The sequence below is a fragment of the Rousettus aegyptiacus genome, unplaced genomic scaffold (genome assembly GCF_014176215.1).
Source record: "Rousettus aegyptiacus isolate mRouAeg1 unplaced genomic scaffold, mRouAeg1.p scaffold_m13_p_8, whole genome shotgun sequence".
Taxonomy (NCBI): domain Eukaryota; kingdom Metazoa; phylum Chordata; class Mammalia; order Chiroptera; family Pteropodidae; genus Rousettus; species Rousettus aegyptiacus.
The window spans coordinates 755996-777997 of NW_023416311.1; the positions used below are offsets into that span (position 1 = coordinate 755996).

At 65.8% G+C, this 22002-nt stretch overlaps 1 protein-coding gene across 3 annotated transcripts in view; it reads left to right on the forward strand.

Annotated features, from left to right (window-relative positions):
- The window catches only part of ARHGAP17 (Rho GTPase activating protein 17), a 50678-nt gene that overhangs the window by 7479 nt on the left and 21197 nt on the right, over positions 1 to 22002 (forward strand). For all 3 annotated transcript variants that reach the window (XM_036225648.1, XM_036225650.1, XM_036225649.1), the window contains exons 2-9: positions 11405 to 11444; positions 12883 to 12987; positions 14090 to 14163; positions 14322 to 14433; positions 14613 to 14689; positions 16219 to 16330; positions 18556 to 18624; positions 18795 to 18876. In XM_036225648.1, the coding sequence (XP_036081541.1) occupies positions 11405 to 11444; positions 12883 to 12987; positions 14090 to 14163; positions 14322 to 14433; positions 14613 to 14689; positions 16219 to 16330; positions 18556 to 18624; positions 18795 to 18876 (671 nt within the window). The remainder of the gene's footprint in view (positions 1 to 11404; positions 11445 to 12882; positions 12988 to 14089; positions 14164 to 14321; positions 14434 to 14612; positions 14690 to 16218; positions 16331 to 18555; positions 18625 to 18794; positions 18877 to 22002) is intronic.

Consider the following 22002-nt stretch of genomic DNA (forward strand, 5'->3'; position numbering starts at 1 on the left):
ACCCCTCAAAGGTAGAGGCTGGGGTTAAACACGTGGCCCTCTCTAGGAACTCGGGCGGGGGGCAGACAGAGTTTGAACGTAGCCAGTCGTATGCCTTTCAGCAGAGGGTCGGTAGGTGTCCGTGAAGACATGCCCAAGCCGCGTCTTGACCGATGCGTGCGCGTAGGGTAACGGGGTGGCACTCTCGTTCCGGGTGCACACCCTGAGGAACGCAGGGTGGAGGACGGCACACTCGGCCCGGGGTGGGCTCGCCGCGAGTCTCAGGGGAGGAGAGGTCGTCGAGAGCCCGACCTGTGGTTTACGTGAACACCTGCCTTTGACGCGGGAGAGCCTCTTGGCAGCAAAGGACCAGAAACGATAATCAGCTCACCTCGCCCTGCAGGTTGTGAGGCTCGTGCCCCCGGTCTCAGCCTTTCACGACCTTTCACGGTGATGACAGCTGGTCGATTATTTGCATAGCCGACTTCCCCGTGGTCAGTGGGGCCGAGCATGGGCCCCTCGTTTCCCGCAGTGCTTCTCGGTGCCTGGCTTGTCGGAGACGCCTCCTGGTCCAGGCGGCTCGATCTCGCCTTCAGCGTTTCCTCAGCTTCTCTCCTGCCGTGCCCAGTGCTCTCCGGGGCGGGTGAGCCAGGCTTACGCTCCCCGAGGAGCCTGAGTCAGGGGTCGTAGACGGTCAGCAGGTGTGCAGACGAACACAAGTGTTTACGTAAGCGAGTGTTCAGAACCGCGCAGAGATTCCTGTCAGCAGGAGCCAGCCACCCGTCTGTCACCTGCCGGTGTGACCGCGTGGAAGTCCACCCGCTCGGACTTCGCCGGGCCGGCGCGGCCGCCGTGCCCTGGGGAGGCGGGCTGGAGCCTCTGCCTCGCTGGCTGTGGCACACGCTGGGCTCCCACGATGGCCTCCGACACGTGACACCTGAGCAGTCTAGACAGCTGACAGGTGGAGATGCAGGTGACAGCGAATTCCGAGAAGAAAGGAAAATACTCGGAAAGTCAGACACCGAAAGCTGCACTTTTTAACTTAATCCTTCTTGTCAATAAACTAGAAAAAGGCAGCCGTACCCGATGCTTCAGAGCAGAAAAATTCCGTCCAGCAGTTATTTCAGGTTCGCTGGGTAGCGAGTGGCCGTGTGTAGACGCACACATCCCGACGTTGGGAGCGACTGGGCCTCGTTCGCAAGTCCTGGCCGCCGCCCCCTCCGAGGGGGGCGTCGGCTGGCGCCCCGAGGCCCACACAGCTTCAGCGCCAGCACCCTCGGTCCCCTCGGCCTCGGTCAGGCCGACGCCCGCTCCCCGAAACAGACAGTTCTGTCGGGCATCGTCACGGCGGCGTCTCCCGCAGCGGGGCTTTTCATTTTCATGGACACGTCATCTCCTCTCGGGGCCTCTTGGGGCCCTCGTCGCTGCCGGGACCTGTGGCACCCCCCCCTCCCCGCACCTTCCCGACAGGGCAGGTCTCAAACACGTGACCGGCCACGACTGGAAACACAGAGGTCGAGACAGCCGAGGTGGTGCTTCGGGGTTGGGCGGCGGGGGGCGGGGGCAGGCGGGGGGCGGGGGCAGGCAGGGGCAGCGGGCCTGAGGTGACCGTGTCGCACGTGGAGTCAAAGACATTTAACACACAGTGTTTGGGGCGAAGCAGAGAGAGCAGGTGAGAGTGCTCGGGTGCCATTCACTGAGCCGGTGACGATGGCCCTTCACCGTGCGTGGATTTATAAGCTTCTCCCTTTCTAAAACGTGGTTCCTGTGTCTCCTTTTTCTGTTGGGCTTCCTCTCCGGCACGGTGTGTGTGTGCGTGCATGCTCACGCGTGTTTGCATGTGTTTGTGTGTGTGCGTGTGTGCCGTGTGCGTTTGTGTGTGCATGCATGCACACGTGTTTGCACGTGTTTGCGTGTGTGTGCATGCATGCACATGTGTTTGTGCGTGTGCGTGTGTGCCGCACACGTTTGCATGTGTGCGTGCATGCACGTGTATGTGTGCTGCACGTGTTTGTGTGTGTGTGCGTGTGTGCCACGTGCGTGTGCTCCCGGCTGACGGTCGTGCCCCTGTTACACTGTTTAAGGGTTGCTGAGCTGCGACGTGGTTTACGTCTGGTCGACCAGTCTCCTGTAGCTTCTCTTTTTCAGTTATTCTCTCCTGTTTTTGTATAAAAATAAAATTTGGTATCGCCTGCTTTCTAATTCCTAGAGAAATTCACCTGGGTATTTGGCGCGTTCATTCACACGGTCGTTGGCGCCTGCCGCGGCCCGGGTCTGAGGGCGCCGCGTGGGGCCCGGGCGTGGCGGTCTGTGGCCTCCGAGCCCGGCCGTGCGGGCACGGAGCGTCCCGGGGCGTCCTGAGCATCCTGCCGTCGTCCTGGTGGGTTTCCTTGGTGACCGCGGGTGACGTTGATATCCGCGCACACGCTGGTTACTGTACAGCTCGTTTGGCGACAGGGGCTTCGCGCCCTCTCGGACTCTGCTGCGGCCGTCGTCCTGGCTGTGACGTGCCTCCCTTTCTTCGTCCCTGTTACTCGTGTCAGATTTCTTTCTCGTCCCTTCTTTAGACTCCCCGGCGTCACGCGCAGCTGCCACTGCTGATGGCAGTGTCGTGCTCGTGCGAGGGGCGTGCGATCGCACCCCCGTCGGGCCCTCCAGGAGCACAGTAAGGGGCGCGTGCCCCGCAAGGGCCACGTCCTGCCCGGCGGCTCCCAGGGGAGCTGTGAGTGGCCCTCCTGGCTTTTCTGCACTCGAGCGTCCACAGTCACCGTGGCTCCCCGTCGGGCCCCGTCCCCACCTGTGCCACGGCGGGGCTGCCCGGGCTCTTCCTGCCCAGCAACCCATCGGCTCCCTCCTGCCCGCGGCCTGGCTGCTCCGGCTCCCCCACGCCCCGCAGCCCGGCGGCTTGGTCCAGCGGCGGCTCTGCTCACACTGTCCTGTCCCCGCGGCCACGGCTGCCTTTCCACCGGTCACCTGTCCTCACCTCACAGCTGCCCATGCCTGGCTCCCTCCCCTCCCTGCGGACTCCCCTGTCCCCAGGAGAGCTGTGGCTTTGTCCAGGGCGGTCCCACGGCTTCCGCCCCCTCTCTGCAGGGTCTGTGTTCCGGGCAAACCCCCAGCCATGCTCACTGCTTGTCACGCACACTCTGACCCCGTCCACGTGCCCCTACCGTGGGGCCAGAGCTCCCTGGGACGGCCACCTCACGGCCGCAGACCCTCACCCTCAGCTCGGCCCGCGCCCTTGGGGCCCCCAGCCGTCCCTCTAGGGGAAGAGCGTTATGGTCCTGCCCCTCGGGGCAGAGCTGGGGACCCTCCCTGGCTCTAACTCCCCATCCGCACCACGTCGCTGGGGCCTGCTCGCGCCTGCGCCTGTCCCGTGCCCTCTGACCCCGCCCCTCCCCCGCCGCCCCCCGTGCGGGTCCCCCACTCTCAACGTCATCCTGTCCCCGCCCCCGGTCACCCCCAGAGGCTCGCAGTGTGCCGGGCGCTCTCGCACGGCCTCTCCCGGTGCGGCTCGGCTGCTCGTGTGCCCAGCAGACTCCGCCCGAGCGCCCCGTTCGCCGAGAGACGTGGGCACAGAGAGGGTCAGCACCTGGCTGGGGGTCACAGAGCCTGCGCGTCTCTCCAGCCAGAGTCTGTGCTGTTACCTGCCGTGTCATGAGGCAGCAAAGACCCTGTTCTGAGCGCCCCGAGAGTTGCACACGTGTTATGTCTTAACCCTAAGACCCGTTTCCAGGGGTGAGGACCCAGGCACAGAGACGTCACGTGGCCTGCCCAGAGCCACACGGCGTGGGTGGTGGCCAGGCCCGGGGCCCCCGCAGGCCGCTGGCCTCTCGCTGGCCCTGGCCCCCCGCAGGGCGTGGCGGGGGGGGGTCGCGTTCTGAGCTCAGACCTCCGTGGGCAGTCTTCCGGGGTGTGGGGGGCAGGGGAGAGACACGTGGGAGCGTGCGGGCCAGGAAAAGGCCAGCCCCCCGCTGTCCAGGGGTGCGGCACACCGGAGTCGCCCGGAATGCCGCAGGAGCCCCGGCCTGATCCAGGTGCGCCCCCCCCCCCCACTGTGCCAAGTTCGTAATTTGGAATTTTCGGTAAGTTCTTGGGAACACGGCTGTCACCCGTGTGGGCGCAGCAGACGGCGCGGCTGCCGCCACCGCGGGGACCCTGGGCCAGCCGCGTGCTCGTGTGTCCGCCGCTCAAGCCCCCCGACGTGGTGGGAAGAAGGATTCGCTCTTTAAATCCCTGGATGTTAAGAAACACGATGCTGCCAGTCGTCCGGAGCGTCCTGCGAGGCGGGAGCCCCGCGGACGCCCGAGGCACGTGCAGCTCTCGCCGGCGTCTGTCGTCCGAGGCCGGGCAGCGGCTCGCGGGGAGGAGCCGCAGAAACCTTCCACGTCCGCCTAACAAAATCGGAAGGCGGGCTGCGGAGGAGGAGGCGCAGAGTCCTCGGACGCGAGGAGATCAGCGGGGCCCGACAGGAGTTGCAGGCAGGAAGCAGAGTGCCTGCTCATGCGCTGCCACTTCTGGGGTGGAGGACGCCCCCAAACCCACGTCGGCAGGGATGGCGGGAGAAAACCCGGGAGGCCCTCGCCGTCGCGGGGCCGTCCTGCGGAGCGCGCCCACCTTCGTGCCTTGCTGGCAGCTGGGAAGATTCTTTTCATTGACCAGAAGCTTCTTCACTGGGGTGGGGGGCAGCTCCTCCTTCCCCCCGATTTGTCAGTACCTCCAGACGTTTTGACTGTCACCACCGGCGTGACCGAAGGGTCAGGTTGTGGTGCCAACGCTGGGAAAGTTAACTCTAAATGGCACAGCAGCCTCGCCACCCAGACTCGGTCTCTACCTCCCGGGACCTCAGAGGCGCAGACGTCCAAGTCCGACGGTTGCCGGTCCCGGACGCGACTTCCCTGGGAAGCAGGTGACGTCTCGCAGGCTTCCCTGCGCCCGCCCCACCTGCACGGCGAAGCCGCGGGCGTGAGGTTGGGCACGACCGGCAGCCAGGCGAGGGTGACGGGCCCGCCCCTCTGCCCCGACCTTCACCGCCACCACTGTCACCGCCTCACGTCTGCCGCCCTCCGGGGCAGGGCGTCGGGTGCAGCCCGCAGTGCAGACAGCCGTGACTAATCAGACTGGGCGTGGGAAACACAGGCTCGCCACCCTCCCAAAGGGCCGTCCCCGCCCCAGCCTGGCTCAGCGTGGTGTCGCACGCCAGGGTGCCCCCCCCGCCCCCCGCCCCCGCGACTGTGGCCATCAGGAGGTGACTCAGCCTCGTCCTCCCCAAACGTCGTTACTTTGCCGTCATCTCTGAGGACTAGTTACGTTCGCTACAGGACTTCGTCACTGTCGCTGTCGAGGGGCCGTTCCCTCATCCGCTGGCCGCGGCGCCTCTGAGAGCCCGTCAGCCATCCCTCCCCGGGGCCCCCTGGGGGCGACTCGCCCTCAGTTTCCTCTTTGGTCTCCCAGCTTCGTCACTGATGTGTTTACTTTTATTATTTTGCGTGTGTGCTTGTCCTGCTGGGCGTCGCCCGCGCTCGGATCGGCGGGGTGGGCGTCGGGCGTTCGCGTCGGAAGCGTCTCAGCCGCTGCGTCTTGGCCGTGTTGTCTGCCCGCGTTCCCGCCCCCCTCTGCCACCCCGCCGGCAAGTGACGGACGGCGCCCCGGGTCGGGGCACCTCGCGCCGATTCTCCCCTATCGGCGTCTCAGTTCGGATCATTTGTCTCCGGAACGGCTGGAGTCCGTCCTCTGCACACGCGTCCCATCCACCGGGCCCTGCAGCGTGTTAGTCACGGTCCCCGTGGGTCATGCCCAGCGTCCCGGCCGCCCCCGAGCGGCCGCGCTCCGACTCTGAGCCATCCCAGGGCGACTTCAACTGAACGCCAGCGGTGCGGGGAAGCTGGCGGCGCACCTCGTCCCGCCCAGCCCCTCGTGGGACGGCCGGTCGGGCTCCTCTGTCCCCACGTGGGTCTGGGCTTCGCTGCCGCCCAAGTCCTTGGGCCCACCGCAGGCTTCGAGGGCGGGATGGAAACCCTCAGACCGGTGGGACTTGTGTGGTGGCATCGGGAAGGCCTTGCTCGGCTCCCCCTGCCCCTGACGGGGACCCCCCCTCCTGCTCCACGTCGGGCACCTGCGTGCCCTCCGCCCCCTGCTTTGCCCGTCCGCAGACCCCATGCGCCCGGCGCAGGCGGGGCGGGCTCGGTCCTCCCCAGGCACACCCCCGTGCCCGTCCCGCGCTTGCTCTGCCCGGCGTCCCCACCACCATCCAGCGTCTGCTGCTCGCCGCAGCTCACCGGGTCGCGCTCACGCCGTCCCTAGTTTCAGACAGCCTCTCAGGGGTCCCGGGTCGGCGTCCGATGTCCTCCTGTGCTTTCTGCCGCCTGCGGTGGGTCGCCGAGCTTCTCCGAGCCTGGGCTCTCCTCCGTAACGTGGAGGTGGTTGGGGACGTGAAGGGGACACTTTCCTGCAGAGCGCCCGGAACGATGCCAGGCACACGGCTCGCAATGCCAGGCACTGGCCCTCGGCTCCCAGAGGGTCCTCACCGCCCCGGCCCGTGGCCCCCACGCCCCGGCCCGTGGCCCCCACGCCCCGGCCCGTGGCCCCCATCGCCCCGGCCCGTGGCCCCCATCGCCCTGGCCTGTGACGCCCATGCCCCAGCCTGTGGCGCTGGCTTCCGTGGCGTCCTGCAGCTCCGAGGGCCGGGCTGTGTGGCTTACTCGTGCTGGCTCAGGCGAGGGCGCCCGCCAGCGTTTGTCCAATGACGAACCGAATGGCAAGGCCGGTGGCTGGCTGCACGCGGCAGCCGCCCGTGGTCGCATTCGGTGCTGGCTGCGTGGCCGCGCTCGCTCGTTTCCTCGTTCTGAGCGAAAGCCCCATTGGAGAGTCGGTGTCCATTGTGAGCCATCTGTGGCGACCTTTCACCCATCCAGCCGTGGCGTCGGGGCCCTGGTTCGTTCCCGTGACCCTTAAAGAAGGGCAGGAAGGTTGCGGGGGCTCCACGCGGAACCCCCCGCCGTCCCGCAGAAGCCGCGCCCGGCTGTCCAGGTGGGCGTCTTTCCTTCCGCGCTGCGTGGCGGCCGCGGACCCACCGGGCTGCACCTGCCAGGTGCGTGCTCTGCAGGAACCGGCAGGATCCGCGCTGAGCCGGCCTCTTGGCACCGGGCGCTTTTTAAGGCTTTTTAAAGCTGTGTAGCGTTTACCATCGTGGAGAGAGAGAGGCGTTTGCGAAGCGCAGTTTTGAAGGTTTCGGGATAGTCTCTCGTTTGCTGCTGGAGTCACCTGTGTCGATCTTGAAGCTCCTCAGGGCCGTCACTTATCCTGGTGGCCGAGGGCCGCCGCCCCCGCCTGCGTTTCGATCCTTTGACTGTTTCTCGGGTTCAGCGAGCGGTGCCCAGGGCTGCGTTTACAGGGCTGGGGACGCGCCGGGCCCTCGGAAGCCGGGCCGAGAACGCGAAGCTCGTGCGCCTGCCGTCCCCGGACCTGCGCCCTGGGGAGAATCACGCCGGCTCGGGCCAGCCCCGCCGGCGGCCGCGCCTGGGCGCTGGGCCGGCCCCTCCACGGCCTCCCCGTGGGCCTCGCTCACGTCTGCCGTCCTCACCGTGGCACTTTGCAGAACGTTTCCCACGTGGAGTTTGAGATCTGAGTTCGGCCGTGTCCAGGGCCTCGCAGCCGCTGCGCGGGACCGGAGTCCCCCAGAGTCCACAGAGGGGGGTCGCCAAGGGTGCGGTGGCCCTCAAGCTGTGCCTCTGCCACAGGCCGGAGTCGCTGGGGCTTGCAGGCTTAGCGTGCGGTCAGGGCAGGGCTGGCGAGCAGACTCCGTCCCGTGAGCCAGCAGGGAACGGAGCCAGCCGACCACACAAAGAGCCGCGGGGGAGGCTCACATGTGTAGGAAAACGATAAAACTCAGCTCCGTTTATTTTGAAAGGTAACAATTCATTTTAAAATGTAACAATTCATCTTCGTCATGGACTGATTGATGAGGCTTTTGTTATTGTTGAAAGTCAAGCGTGATTGTTACTTATCTTAGAGGCACCCTGAGCGTGTGGGCGGAACGCCATCATTCGGGGAAGTGATTCAGAGGACAGCCCTACGGGATGTGTTTCGCCCTTGTTATTACCAGGACACTTTCTGTCGGGCCGTTTTCCCTCGCAAACACCCTTTCTCCTCCGTGTTGGGCACGGACTGTTTTTTCTGTTCCCTTTAGAGTTCTGTAAACTCTCATAGGACTTTCTAAATGGCTCAGTGGCCCGTGTAACATTGTTTCACGTACAAAGTGTCAGAGGGGGCCTTTATTTTAAAATTCCAATTATGGAGATTTCAGCTTGCTTCCCAGAAACGGATATCTCCACTGAGATAAGACCAGAAAAGCACACTCAGCACCCGCTGGCTCGCCGGGGAGGTGGCCGTGTGGTCCAGAGAGGGCGCCGAGGGCCGGCGGGCCTCGTGAGCCCTGGAGCAGGACCGGCAGTGCCGCGTGCGCCGCGGTCCCCAGCAGGGCGAAGCGCACGCCGAGCTGCGGGTCCGGCCGCCGCGACGTGGCCGTGCCACCCCCGCCCTGCGCCCACGCTGGCAGGTGGCCAGAGCTGCAGTCGACTTGTTCCGCGATCTTTCCACGCCCGAGGGACTGTCCGGGGCACTGTCAGTAAAGCGCCGGCAGGACCAGGCCCCGCGTGGGCTTGTCGCCTGACCACAGCCGTGACCTTCAGGGTCACGTCGGCGCTCGGGCCCACGTGTGCCGTCCGGGTGGCAGGGAGGAGCGCGAGCTCCTGCGGGTGCCCGCCAGGCCAGCCGCCACCCCGAGACGCGGGTCGGGCGCGTGCAGGAGCCCCCGTCGGGGCGAGCGGAACCGGGCGGTCACGGGCAGGGCCGAGGCTTCGCCTGCGCACGGCGGGCAGAGAACTGCGTGAGACCACACTTCGGGGTCTGCAGTGAAGGTCTTTGGCACACAGCTCGGTCCCCTCGTTCGCTTGTCGTCCGGCTGCTCCGTGCCACGGCGGCGGAGCGGAGAGGCCGCGGCCGCGCGGCCCGTGAGCCTGGACGCTGGTTGCTCGGTCTCTGCAGAAAGGGTCGCTGACGCTTCCCGTTGCCCGTCGCGTTTATTCAGGTCTCGTCCTGCAGTCCGCCTGTCCCTGGGGCGCAGGAAGGAGGCAGGCGCGTGCCGGGCCGGCGTGGCGGGGCCGCGGGCCGCTGCAGGGGAGACGCGCTTGCCGGCCAGGCGCCGCGTGGCCTCCACGTTCTGGCTGCTCGCCAGACTCGGGCGCCCCGCCGCTTCCGGCAGCTGCTTCTTGAACCCAAGGCCGACTGTCTAGGAAGAGAGAACGGGCTTCCCGGCTGCAGCGTGCGGTGCGGACCCCCGCCGTGGGGACCCCCGCCGTGGGGGTCCCTGCGCAGCCCGGGCCCGCCACCGTGTCCTGGCTTCGGCGCTTTCAGACGGGCTGCTCGCGATGGGAGCGTCTGTCCCCTGGGCCTGGGGCGGTGCGCCTGCCGATCATGCCTGCCGATCACGCCTGCCGATCATGCCTGCTGATCCGTCACGCCTGCTGACCTCGACCTTGCCTGCTGGCTGCAGGGACAAGGGCCCTCCAAGGGCTGTAGGGATCATGAGGGGAAGATCCGTGCTTTACCGAAAAGTGATAAGTACGTTAAAAGCCCTGCTGGCATCAGCCGTGGCCGGGGAGATTGCCCGGCGCCTCACACAGGAAAAAACAAAGGCCGGCCGAGCGGCGAGCGGGCGCTTCCTGCCCCGCATTGTTCTCCCTCCCGCGGCAGGAAGCGCCCAGGGGCTGTTTTCCAGCGCCGCACACCTGCACGCCGGGCTCCACCGCTGCGACGCAGCAGAACACCCTCGCGGAAGCCGCAGGCCTGGACGTGAGGCGTGGGGCTCAGACCCGCCGCCGCGGGCGCCGGTCGTGGCGCTGGGCCGCTTTGCCCGCTGTCCACCTGGTCTTCAGGTGCCTGACAAGCTCAGGGTGTCGCCCCCCGTTTACTAACGGGTTAGAAGGAGCTGCTCGAGGGGGCGCGCCCCGGTGCGCCCCGGTGTCTGGGCCGACGGAAGGGCCTGTGTGGGCGCCCGGGCCGGCGCTCTGAGTCGTCGCCGTCTGCGGTAGGGACCAGGGCTCGCACGCCGTTGAGCACAGACCCGGCCGAGCCACGAGCAGGCCCGGCGGCGCGGGCACCCTGTCGCCTGGACTGCGTTGGGGCAGGCGGGGCTGGCGGTCCGGAGGGGGTCTCTGTGTACGTTGCCTCTCAGAGTCACAGTTTGTCCCTTAAAAGCACTTTCTCCTGGGTGTTCGTCATTCACGGACTGCAGGAGTCGTGGTGCTGACGGCCACACTCCCCTGTCCCCCGATCGGGGGTGTCGCTGTTGCCGGAAGCGCGCCTCGCCGGCTGCTCTGCCCCCCGCGGGCAGACGGGGCCGTGCACGCTCCTCTCCGCCAGCGAGGACCCCGTACAGCCGAGGTGCGCGAGGCTGCCACCCGCCCCTGCCCCCGCCGCGGGCGCCCTTGGCCGCTGCTCTGTTTCCTCCTGTGCTTCACGGTCCCTGTGGCCGCTTCCGCCGTGTGTCCCTGTCCCGGCTCCAGGCACCCGTTAGTCACGTCCTCGGCCACGCCCGGGGCCGGTGTCGGCCAGCCTGTGGGGTTTCAGCCAGGCTGACATCGCCAGGCCAGGCGGAGGGACCGTCCCAGCTCCGTCACCGCCTCACGGGACCACCGTGCGGGGGGTGTGTGTGTGGTGGTGCGGTGTGTGCGGTGTGTGGGGTGTGTGTGCGTGTGCGTGTGTGTGTGTGTGTGTGTGCGTGTGCGTGCGCCGTTGCGGCCACCTCGCTGTGGGGGGCGCGGGTGGGGGCGGCACCCCGGGGAAGACACACAGTGGCCGTTGGGCATGCGAGGCCACACGAGGTCTGGCCTCGTACCCGTTGGGGCGGCCGTCACCGCAGGGCGAGGTGCGTGTTGGTGAGGGCGTGGGGAGCCCGGAGCCCTTGGGCGCCGATGCTGGGGTCGTGAGTCGGAGCAGCCGCCATAGAAAGCATCCCGGAGGTCCCTCCAACGACTGGGCCGTCTCGGCCCTGGGCGTTTACCCAAAGGCAGTGAAATCAGTTTCTCAACGAAATGCCCGCACCCTGCGGCCCAGCCGGGCGGGGAGCGGCCTGAGCGTCTGTCCGCGTGCGCGTGGACGGAGACGCCGCGGCGCACGCCCTGGGCGGCCGCGCAGCCGCGAGGTCTGCCCCCGCAGCGCCGTGAGCCCGGGGTCCTTGCGCCCGCCGAAGACGCCAGAGACAAAAGCCGACTTCACTTCCACGTGGAATCTCCCCTTTCGGAGGAAGAGCTGGCCTCAAGCTGCCGGGCCGGGGGTGGGGGGCGGGCGACACCGGCCTCGGGGTGAGACGCGTGAGCCTCTCGCTTCCGGGTTTCTAACTCCGACCTTTACCTTTTCCCCACAGAGCCGAGAAAACGGAAGTCCTCAGTGAAGACCTGTTACAGGTGACGGCGTCGGCCCTTGTCCTACGCCCTGCTGGGGGCGTGCGGGGCGGAGTCCGCAGCGAGGGCCCACTCGCTCACTCGCCCGAGCCCCAGGGGACCGCCTCGGCGTGCTGGGGGAGGGGAGAGGAGCCGTCTCGTCGCACGGTGGGGGAGGGCACGCGAGGCTCCGTGTCACGCGAGGCTCGGTGTCACCTGCGGGAGGGCAGACGGGCAGTCCTGCTTGTGGGGCCCGGTCGCTGGCGCCGTGCCTGGGCGGGGGCCCTGGGCAGGCCGAGGGCTCTCCCCTGGTGCCGTGACGCTGCCCGTGGTGGGCCCAGCCCTGCCGCCCGCGAGACACGGCCCCCGGCTCCGGCCCCGAGTCGTGACTCCTTGCTCCCTCCTCAGTCCGGTTCCTTAGCTCTGGGCCGAGGGGTCCTGAGGGACTTTGGGTCTCAGCAGCAGTTATCGGATCTGCCAGCTCCACCATGAGGCCATAGGGTGGCCTCAAGTCCTGAGCTCAGACTCTTTCCCCTGCGTAGGGAGGGCATCTCCTGTGGGCACCCGGGCCAGGCCTGTCCACCCCATGCCTCAGAGGAAGGTGTCCCTAACTCCGGGGCGTCCCCCAGGAGGCCCGGAGCCCCTCGCACACCTCACTTCACCCAGCCGCCCCCGTCCCCGCCCACGCCGGGCGCTTCGGGGCGCACACGGCCCCTTCGCAGCGGGGCCTCTGTGGCACCTGCTGGCCTCCCACCGCCACAGCCTGCAGCAGCCCCGCCCCAGGACGTGCCCGGGGAGCCGAGGCCTGCTCCCAGGCGGGGGTCTGTCTCCCTTGTTAGAAACGCTGCTCGGTTTCTCCTGGGTGGCAGGCTGGGTGCGGGGGGCTGCCTGGCCATGTGCAGGGGACACGCAGTTTCTCCAGTGCCCTGGACCCGCCTCCCCGGCCCCGGGCTCCCCTCGCCCGCATCCACCCCTCCCCCAGGCCGGGCCGTTCCTTTGCCCCTGTGCAGATCGGGCCTGGCACGGGGCTGGTGCTGAGGTGTGTGGCTTTGCTGCCGCCACCCTCTGACGGACGGTTGTAGGCGGGACTGTCCCCTCTCCCCGCGGGTGGATTCGGCCTTTAAGGAACCTAAGGCCTTCAGTGTCAGGGACGTTGGTGGTTCTCCCCCAGGGGACTTTGCCCTGAGAGGAGCTCTGACAGTGACTAGGGACAGTTCGGGCGTCACGACTCGGGGGGTGGGGTGCTTCCGGCGCCCAGTGTGCAGAGGCAGGAGGTGTCAGTGGACACCCCGTAAGGCCCGGGGTGGCGTCCACAGTCCCGTCCTGGCTCAGAGGGTCGGGGGGGAGCCCTGCTGGGGTGGCCAGACCTGCCCACCGCGGACGCCTCTCCCGCTGAGGCGGGCTGTGCCGGGAGGGGGCTGTCCGCTCGGAGCCCCCCTGACGGCCGCCCATGTCCCCCCAGATCGAGCGGCGCCTGGACGCGGTGCGGGCCATGTGCCACCAGTCTCACAAGCGCCTGGTGGGCTGCTTCCAGGGCCAGCACGGCACCGACGCCGACCGGAGACATGTGAGTGCCGGCCCCCGCGCGCCCACGGGCCGCCCCGAAGGCGTCCCCCAGCCGAGGGCCCCGCCCCGCCCAGCCTTCCCCGGGCGCCTTCGACTCGGGCCGCTCGTGGTTGGACGTGTCGGTTAGGGGCCCTCGGTGGCCAGAGGTGTCCCCCCTGCAGCCGGAACGCGCTGCCCCCTTCCCGCCCAGCCGGGAAGCACCGGGGAGGGTTCCCCAGAGCCTTTGGGGCGGGGGGCGGGGCACCTGTCGTTGTGAGCAGGTGTGGATGCGGGTGTCGCGTGGGACCTCTGAAAGCAGAAGTGCGGGTGGCCCGCCCCAGGTCGAGGACGGCGATGCCGCCGCGGGGCGGGTCCTGGGTGGGGCGCGCGAGTCCCCTCCGGTGGGGAGGCGGTTTCCTCGGGCGCCGCGGCTTCGCCGGCACTGTTGGCACTGTCCGTCAGCAGATTCCGGCGCACTGCCAACCCGCCCGCTCCCCCCCGGGCCTCTCCCGCCCACATTGGGATGAGCCGCCAGCCGGGGCTGGAGCAGCACCTGCCCGGGGCCCAGCCCCCCGCCCCGCGACAGGCGCGCCCGGCCGGCCCCCTCGCCGCTCTCGGGGTCCTTGCCCACGCAGCTAGAACGCCGGTCAGATGTCCTCGTGGGCACTTCGACTGCAGAACTTCCCGATAGGAAGATGGTGGCTTTGTGCTCAAAACCTTTGAAATGCTTTTTTGGATATTTAGCTAGATGTGTTTAGACACATAACTAAAGCCAACTCTTTATAATTATAGCCAAATTAAGAGCCAATTTGGGAATGTAGTTCTAGCAAAAGTTTCTGAAATTGAGCACCGTCCTGCGTTTCTCTGCCGCGGCCGTCAGCGAGGTGTCTGTCCGTCTGCTGTCCCCAGAGCTGGGCAGGTGTGCACTCGACGAGCTGGCGGTAACGGCCAGGCAGCCGCAGTGCAGCAGCAGCCGACACCTGCTGAGTCCTCAGGTGCTGGGTGCCGACGTCGGAGTCCCCTCGGGCCCCAGGCAGCCGTGGGACGCTCACCGCCCCTGCGTCCCTGCGATCCAGGCACGAAGGTCGGTGGTGGTGAAAAGCGCCCCGTCCTCTGCCTTCCAGAAAAAGCTGCCCCTGACCACGCTCGCCCAGAACCTGCAGGAGGCGTCGGCTCAGCTGGAGGAGTCCCTGCTGGGGTGAGAGGGGGTCGGCCGCCCGGAGAAGGAGCGGGCGCCCCGCGGGCCGGTGGCCCCGGGCGGGTGGCGTCCCCGTCCGCTGCGGCCCGGCACTCGGCAGAGCGGGCCCCGCGTGTGCGCGGCGGCCTGACGGGTGAACGTGTGCCTGTCGTTTGAAGGAAGATGCTGGAGACGTGCGGAGAGGCCGAGAACCAGCTGGCCCTCGAGCTGTCGCAGCACGAGGTCTTCGTGGAGAGGGAGGTCGTGGACCCGCTGTGCAGCATCGCCGAGGTGCGTGCTTCCCGCCCGCCCTGCGCGCCTCCGGCGGGCGCTGCCTTTTGGAAATATGGGGAGTAAACCGAGGGCGTGAACTTCGCCTGAGAGAAAAACAGTCTAAGTAAACATGGCGCTCGCGACCGCGCAGTCCCGGCCCCCCGCGGCTCACCGCCCTGGCGCTCCCTCCCCCCCAGGTGGAGATCCCCAACATCCAGAAACAGAGGAAGCAGCTCGCCAAGCTGGTGCTGGACTGGGACTCCGTGCGCACCAGGTGAGGCCCAGCGGGAGGGCGCCCGACACAGGGCGGCACACGCCTCCCCGGCCCAGCCCCACTGCCAGCACCGTCCCCACCCCCGGAGGGGGGCCCGGCCTTGTGGACCACGACCCAGACGAGTCACGCGGCTCACACCTGCCGTCGGGCCTCGCTGTCCCGCGGTGGCAGGGGGACCGTGCCAGACCACCCGGATCTCTGCAGACCGCGGTGACAAGAGGCAGGAAAGGGGGGAAGGACGTCTGAGCGTCCCGAGGGGACAGGGCAGGGGCGGGCAGCGCCGAGAGCGCCGCTCTCGTCGGGGGGACCGAGGGGCGGACCGAGGGGCCGACGGCTCTGCGGTCACCCCCGGGTCGGGTGCTGCTGCATCGGGCCACTCGCGGCAGACCGGGCGGCCACCCCAGAGGGCCGCTGCCTGCGCTGACGTCAGCCCGGGCTCACGCCCGTGGCCACAGCCTCGGCGCTGTGCGTGGGGGGGCGCGTGCCCGCGACCGGCGTGGCTCTCCCCTCGGGCCCGAGGCCGAGGGATCCGGGCGGCCGCCACCACGTCGTTCTCCTCCTTCGTCACGAGGGGCGACGCGTTCTGTAAAGCACCAGGCTGAGCGTTTCCGGCTTCGCGGCGCAGCCGGTCCCCGTGGCAGCCACTCGGCCCTGCGCCGTAGCAGAGCCGGCCCCGGGGGGTGTGGAGGGGCGTGGCCGCGCCCCGATTAAACTCGGCTCATGAGACCGGGCGGCGGCGCTGGCCTTCGCGTTGTCGTGCGTGCCAGTCCTGAGTCCCGTGCCGTAGCGCCCCCCCTGCTCGGCAAACCCGTGGGCACGCGGCTCTCACCCGCTGCGTTTCCACCTGTCAGGTGCCTTCAGAGTCGCACGATCTGCGGCAGGGCCGCTTCCCTTGTCTCTGAGACGCCGCGAGTGGCAGGCGCCCCGCTGGTTCGTTATTCGCTTCGGGGGGCGGAGGGGAACACCGCTCCGTTAGATGTGCCCCCCGCACCCCTCCTGTTGCTGTGGTGTGTTCGGGATGGGCCGGCGATGCTGTCGTTAGAACAGTAATTTTCCCGAGCGTTTATAATTCTCGAAATTCTCGAGGTGCATCCGTGGCCGTTGGTCACCGGCTCCGTGACCGAAGTTGTGGCTTTTACTGCGGGCAGCGGCCACAGGTCAGGAAACAGCACGGGGTCCCCAGAAACAGGGACGGACTCCAGCGGCACAGGGCACGTTCCCGGCGGAAGCAGGAGCGCGGGGTGTTTGATGGCCAGGGCCCAGGGCCGCACAGCTCAGGAGGGCGGCATGTGGCCGTGGGGCTCGTGGAGGGGACACCCAGCGCCGCCAGCACCCCCTGGGGGAAGCCAGCGGCCCTCCGCCTACTCCCGCTCGCAGAGGATGAGCCCCCCCCACCACCCTACCCCCCGGCGCCGAGGCTCTGGGACCCACCCCAGGGGCAGCCAGGTCGGAGGGCGTCCCTCCCCCGGGCCCGTGCGGGCGGCGCCCACAGCCAGTCCTCGGGTCCCGGCGACCCGCCTGTTTTGCAGGTGGAACCAGGCTCACAAATCCTCAGGCACCAACTTTCAGGGGCTTCCGTCAAAAATAGACACCCTGAAGGAAGAGATGGACGAAGCTGGAAATAAAGTAGAGCAGTGCAAGGTACGGCGGGGGGCGCGGGCGCCGCCTCCTGGCTTTCGCCAGCGGCGGGTGGGCGGTCATAGGTCGTAGGTCGCGAATTATTTAGCGTCGTGTGTGATTCGTGTCAGCACTCTGAACATTAAAGGTCGCTTTTATTTTCATCTCTATTTTCTAAGACCGCTTTCCTTTATGACCAGATTAAAATAGTACTTTTTAAAAAAGCCCAAGTAGCATGGTTTTTAAAACCTTGACGAAAATGTCTAAGCTTGTTTGAAATAAAGCACGGGTGTGTGGGGGTGGGCGAGAACGCCATGGCAAAACGTCAGCGTTAGAGCAATTAAAACAACGCACAGGAGGCACGAGGGCAGATATTCCGGAACAAGCGTTACTGTACTTGAGATTTAACACACAGTAGAGGGTTTTCATGCGTCATGGGGAAGGTTGCCAGGACAGCTGGTTTGTAATTTGAGAGAAATACAGCTTTTTTATCTCATGAGTTAAATCCCAGATTCGATGGTTGAGTGACCACGATCTCTGTGTGTCTGTCTCCGAAAGCGGACACTTATTCCAAGTGTTATTCGAGGCGGTAAAGACACAGGTCTCGGTGACTTTTAGGGCGATCGTAGAGCTTTCCTCCTCTTATCGTTCATCACTTTCCAAAACTGATCTCTTTATTCGAGCCTTAGGTCTGTTTTATTTCAGTTTGTTCGGCTCATGTTAAAATTAACTTTTCAAGGTAGCAAATCTTGATCTGGTAACTGCAGTCCAATGACTTGTTTACAATAACATCTCGGCCTCGAGTGAAAGCCGCGTGCCCCAGGGCAGGTGTGCGTAGCCTTCGCACTCAAGCGGTGGTGCTCGGACAGACGCCTCTGACGGAGTAGCCCCGCGCTGCTCCCCCCTGCTCGGAGGGGTGGCTGCTTCGCCAGCGTCATCCTCCCCGCAGACTCGTCCACGTTTGTTCTGACCCAGATTTGGCCGTTGGCTGCTTATTGGACACAAATTTGGCTAGGAGTTCGGGGAATGTGAACTGGTCCATCGTGGGCCGATGTCTCTTCTCTAAACTCCCTCGCCGTGGCTTGTCATTCAAATGGTGAAGGTATTTTCTCTCTCTCGCTTCACGCTAACTTCTGGGTAATTTCCTGAGATCTAAGCTCCGTTTCACTGATTCTCTCCTTAGCTGTGTCTCACCTGCTGCCGAACTAATTATCATGGAGCTTTGGATGTCATGGACTATAGCTTTCATTTCTAAGGTTCTAATTCTTCAACTCTGCTCTTCTGGGTGGCACGTTCATTTTTAGTACTTACTTTTCATGTCTTTAATTATTTTATGTATGCTTATTTAACAGTGTCGGGTGTCTCTGTTTTCTGAAGATTTCTGTGAGAGCGTTTTGCAGTTTCGTATTGCGAGCTCATTTTAAGAGGGACTTTATCCGTGGGAGTCCTGGGGATTTGGGAGTGAGCCTCCCCAGAGAGTATTATCAGTATGGGCCATGTTTAACTCATCTGCCTTTCCCTTCCTCTCTTTCTCTTCCTTTTTTGGGGGGACCCATGAATTTACTTTGTTACTTTTCCAGTTATTCTGAAAGTATGTTTGTCACTTCTCCTTAGCATTTTCAGGTTTTATTTTTCTTTATAAACAAGGCCTTCATGTTAATTAGTGTACCTTGATGCTAAAAATAGAACGTAGCACATTAAAAACACATACTTGAAAGTCTAATGGGTGTGTGTATATATATATATATGAATATTAAAAGTATGGATGTGTATCCAATTGCCTAATATATTAGTTAGAAGTTTTCTAAAAAATGTATGTAACTCATTTATATTAGTTTAAAAACGTCAAGTGTAAAGCAACACACAGTAACGTTCTTCCACCCCATCCTCCCCCAGCTTGATTTCCAGAGCTCTCAACAGGTAACTGTCACTAATTCTCTGTTTTCCTTCTAGAGGTATTTTTATACAAATGTGGCGATAAAATTTAACCCCCGCCCCCGTTTCACCCCCACGCTGCACCCCGCAGCAGGGCCTGCACTCCGCCTCCCCTCGGTCTGCCCGCCCGCTCGCCTGGGAGGTCTTTCCGAGGGAGCCGCGAGAAGGCTCCGCCTCGGCGTTTCCATGGCGCCCACATCCGCACATCCGGCGGGGCCGTCCCCTGCCGGGCGCTGCCCCAGAGCGCTCCGAGCGTGACGCCCAGGTGCGTGGGCCCCTGTCCCCTCAGCGGCACGCCTCTCTCCCCTCCCCAGGACCAGCTGGCCGCGGACATGTACAGCTTCATGGCCAAGGAAGGGGAGTACGGGAACTTCTTCGTGACGGTGAGCGCTGGCCCCACGCCGTGCCGCAGCCTTGTGACAGTTCATCCATTTTAGCTTTATTTATTTATTTATTTTTTGCAAACGATTTTGTTTAGTTTTGCTCAGCCACCGTGTGTGTGTCCATCCGATGCTAACATTGCCTTTGTTTTTGGATGTGGGTCTGTTCTCAGCTGTTAGAAGCCCAAGCAGATTACCATAGAAAAGCATTAGCGGTCTTAGAAAAGGCCCTTCCCGAAATGCAAGCCCACCAAGGTAACGTACCCCGCGCGCCTGCGCCGCCTCCGCCCCCCGAGCTCCGCGTGCGCCGCGCCGCGGCACGCTCCCACCTCTGCGCGCCGCGCGCTCACCGCCTCCGGTCGCGGGGCTAGCGGGACACGTCCGGGGCCTCCCAGCTCCTCCACCGAAGAGAACGCCGGGCGCTTGGGGGAGGCTTCCTCCTAGATGGGCCTGAAGACCTCTGGCCCCCGGCATCTTCCCCAGATCGCCTGTCTGTTCCACGGGGCCTGCCTTCGGGTTGGTCTCTTGCGCTTTGCAGAAGGCACTTTCCAAGCCAGTCCTGCCACACCGTCGTTGGGCGCTGGCGGCCCTGGTGGGACTGCAAGACCCTGGCCTGCAGCCGGGCTCACCCGATCACACGGGGCTTGGCCTCCCGTGTCTGGCTTCACACGAGCAGCACAGCCCTTTGCCCTGACGCTCTGATTTGCCATCGGCATCTCCCAGCGGAGCTCAGGAGCTGCGTGCGGGGTTGACTAGCGCCCGTGGCTCGGGTCCCCCTGCAAAGCCATTGGCCTGGAACGGGATGGCAGGAAGCCAGGCCCGGGTGCGGTGGCTGTGACCGTGGAGGGGCCCGAGCACCGGGTGGGCTGGGGTGTGTGTTGTGGGCGTGCCCACACACTGGCACCTCGGAAGGCCACTGCTCGCCTAAGTGCCAGGAGGCCCCTGGGTGCTGCTTTGCACCTGAAGGCTCTGGCTGTAGAAAGAGAAATCCTGCCCCTGAGGGCCGCACGCCTGACCTGCCGGGCCTTCCCCACGGGACAGGCCGCCCTTGCTCTCCCGAGCACCTGGCGACCTTGTCTGGGGACCTTGGCGTTGGGTCTCAGGGCCCAGGCACGGAGCTGCTGGCGACCGTGCAGCCGTGCACACGGGGCTGCCGAACGGGTCCAGAGCCCAGAGGACGGGGGCAGGGCCTGCAGGGGACGGGGCAGCCACCTCGTCATCCACCTCATCATCGCAGGACTTGACCGACCAGCAGGACAAAGATTTCTTGGCAGCCCTGTTTTCACTCCCATTCTATTTTTTGCCCAGGGCCGTTTTCCCCAGAGAAGTATGTCAAAAGCCTTGGGGACAGGGCAGGAGGGGGCAGGGAAGGGCTGGAGGACAGAAGAGGAAAGCTGGCCCGTGGGAACAGCCAGCGGGGACTGAGACCACCCCCATTCTTCCCGAGGTGGGGCCTACGCCCCGGGCCTCCCGGCCACCTCCCCCTCCTCTCTGCTCAGTCCTGTCCTTAGGACTCCGGCGCCCCCAGGCCACTGCACACCCGCCCTCCCTGTCAGGTGTCCCCTTCGGCTTCCTCCCCCTGCACCTGCCGGCCCCCCCGGGCTCTCCGCGGGCTCCGTCCCACTCCCACCCACTCCGCTGTTTAGAAAAACCGGAAGCCACTGTGCTTCCCAAAGGACCGTGGCCTCGCGTCAGGCCCTGCGGGCGCTGGCTCGGCTGCGCCCTCTTCCTGGGGGAAGGGGTGTCCCCCTCTCCACGTGGTTGCTCGCGTCCACTGTCGGGCCGTCTCCTCCACGCCCGCCCCCTCGTCCCCTCCCCGGAAGGCGGGCTCTCGGGGTCCCGTCCCTGCCCCCGTGTTCTGTCCCTGCTCCCCCTGGGAGCCCCTCATTTGACACTCAGCTCTCCGGCCTCGCAGTCCCCTCCGCCCCCTAAGCCTCCGTCCCTGGTGGCGGGCTGTCCCCTGCACCGACCGTCCCCCACGCCAGCTGCTTTCTCCACGCAGCCCTGACACCCCAGGCGTCCCCCTGCCTCACCCCGCGGCCAGTTCTGGCCACGTCGCTCTCGGTGGCGTCTTCCTTGCTGCCCCCTCCATGCTCTGCTCTGCGTCCCCGTCGCCTGGTGCCTGGGCTGTGGGGCGAGGCGTGAATTCCTGCCGCACCTTCTCGTCCACCTTCTGAGGCCCCCACGAGCTCCCCTCGGAGACCCATCCGCTGACGGCTGCAGCGACAGTGACCGCTCAGTGTGCTGAACGGTCCTGGCACTTACGGTCCTTACCGGAGTCGCAAACTGCTACACGTCAGTTTAGGAAACCGGTAAACTCGGTGCCGTCTTCAGAAGCCAGATGCTCTCCCCCGACGCCCCCGACTCTGACTGGCTTGGGCGTTCAGTGGTCTGGTGACGCCGGGGGTGTCTCCCGGGCGGCGGCAGCGCCGTGGCCCTGAGGGCCAGCGGCCCCCAGACCCTGCGCTTGTGACCACCTGTCGTGACTCAGCAGACCTGTCTGTCTCGTGGTCGTTGTCGTGTGTACATGGACGTCCAGTGTCGTCGTCATGATCACACTGTGTGCACACCGCGGGTGGGGTCCCCATAGTGCCCGGCGCACGGTAGGCCTGTCGCCTGAGCCGAAGTTTGCCCTGGGGTTGTGCCCAGGTCAACGGCCCTCACACGCCCTCTGCTGACAGGTCACCAGGTGGGCGGGGCACCCTGTCACTAGGCAGTCCCAGCAGGGCGGGGACACCGGCAGGTGCAGATGGTCCTCGCTGCTTCTGACAGGCCTGGGGAGGGGAGGCTCAGGTGGCTGTCTCCTGCCCCGCCAGGAATCCTTTGCCACTTGGGTAGAAGGGACCCCGTGTTGGAGGTGAGGTCCCCCAGGGCCTGGTGGGAGCTGGAGCTCGGGGAAGGGCCAGGCCTCTGCTTTTCTTCTGGGTGGCCCACCGGCCCACGGGCCAGAGCCAGGGTGCTCTGACGCCTCAATTCTGTGCCCCCCACATCCCCCTCCCACCTGCGGGCAAAACGCCACCAGACTCGCGGGCTCTGAGTGACCGCAGCCCTTCGCTGAAGCCACCACGTTCCCTGTCCTGCGCGCTGATCGGTCTCTGCCAGGCTGCCTCGGGGCTCCTGGGGGGTTGGGGGGGCGGTGTGTGACCTGAACAGATGTAACGTGGCCCCCCGCTGCTGCTGCTCAGCTTCCAGCCTGAGCACCCCGGGGCGGCGCTGCCGCACTCTGTGCCGCCTGGCGCAGGGGTGGGGGGCGTGGCGCGGGGGGAGGGGTGTTGGGGGCCCGCCGAGGTGGGGCGTGGGGGGCCTGGCATTGGGGGCGCAGTGTCAGGAACGTGGCGTAGGGGGCGCGGCGTGGGGGGTGTGGGGGGGCCGGGCGTTCTC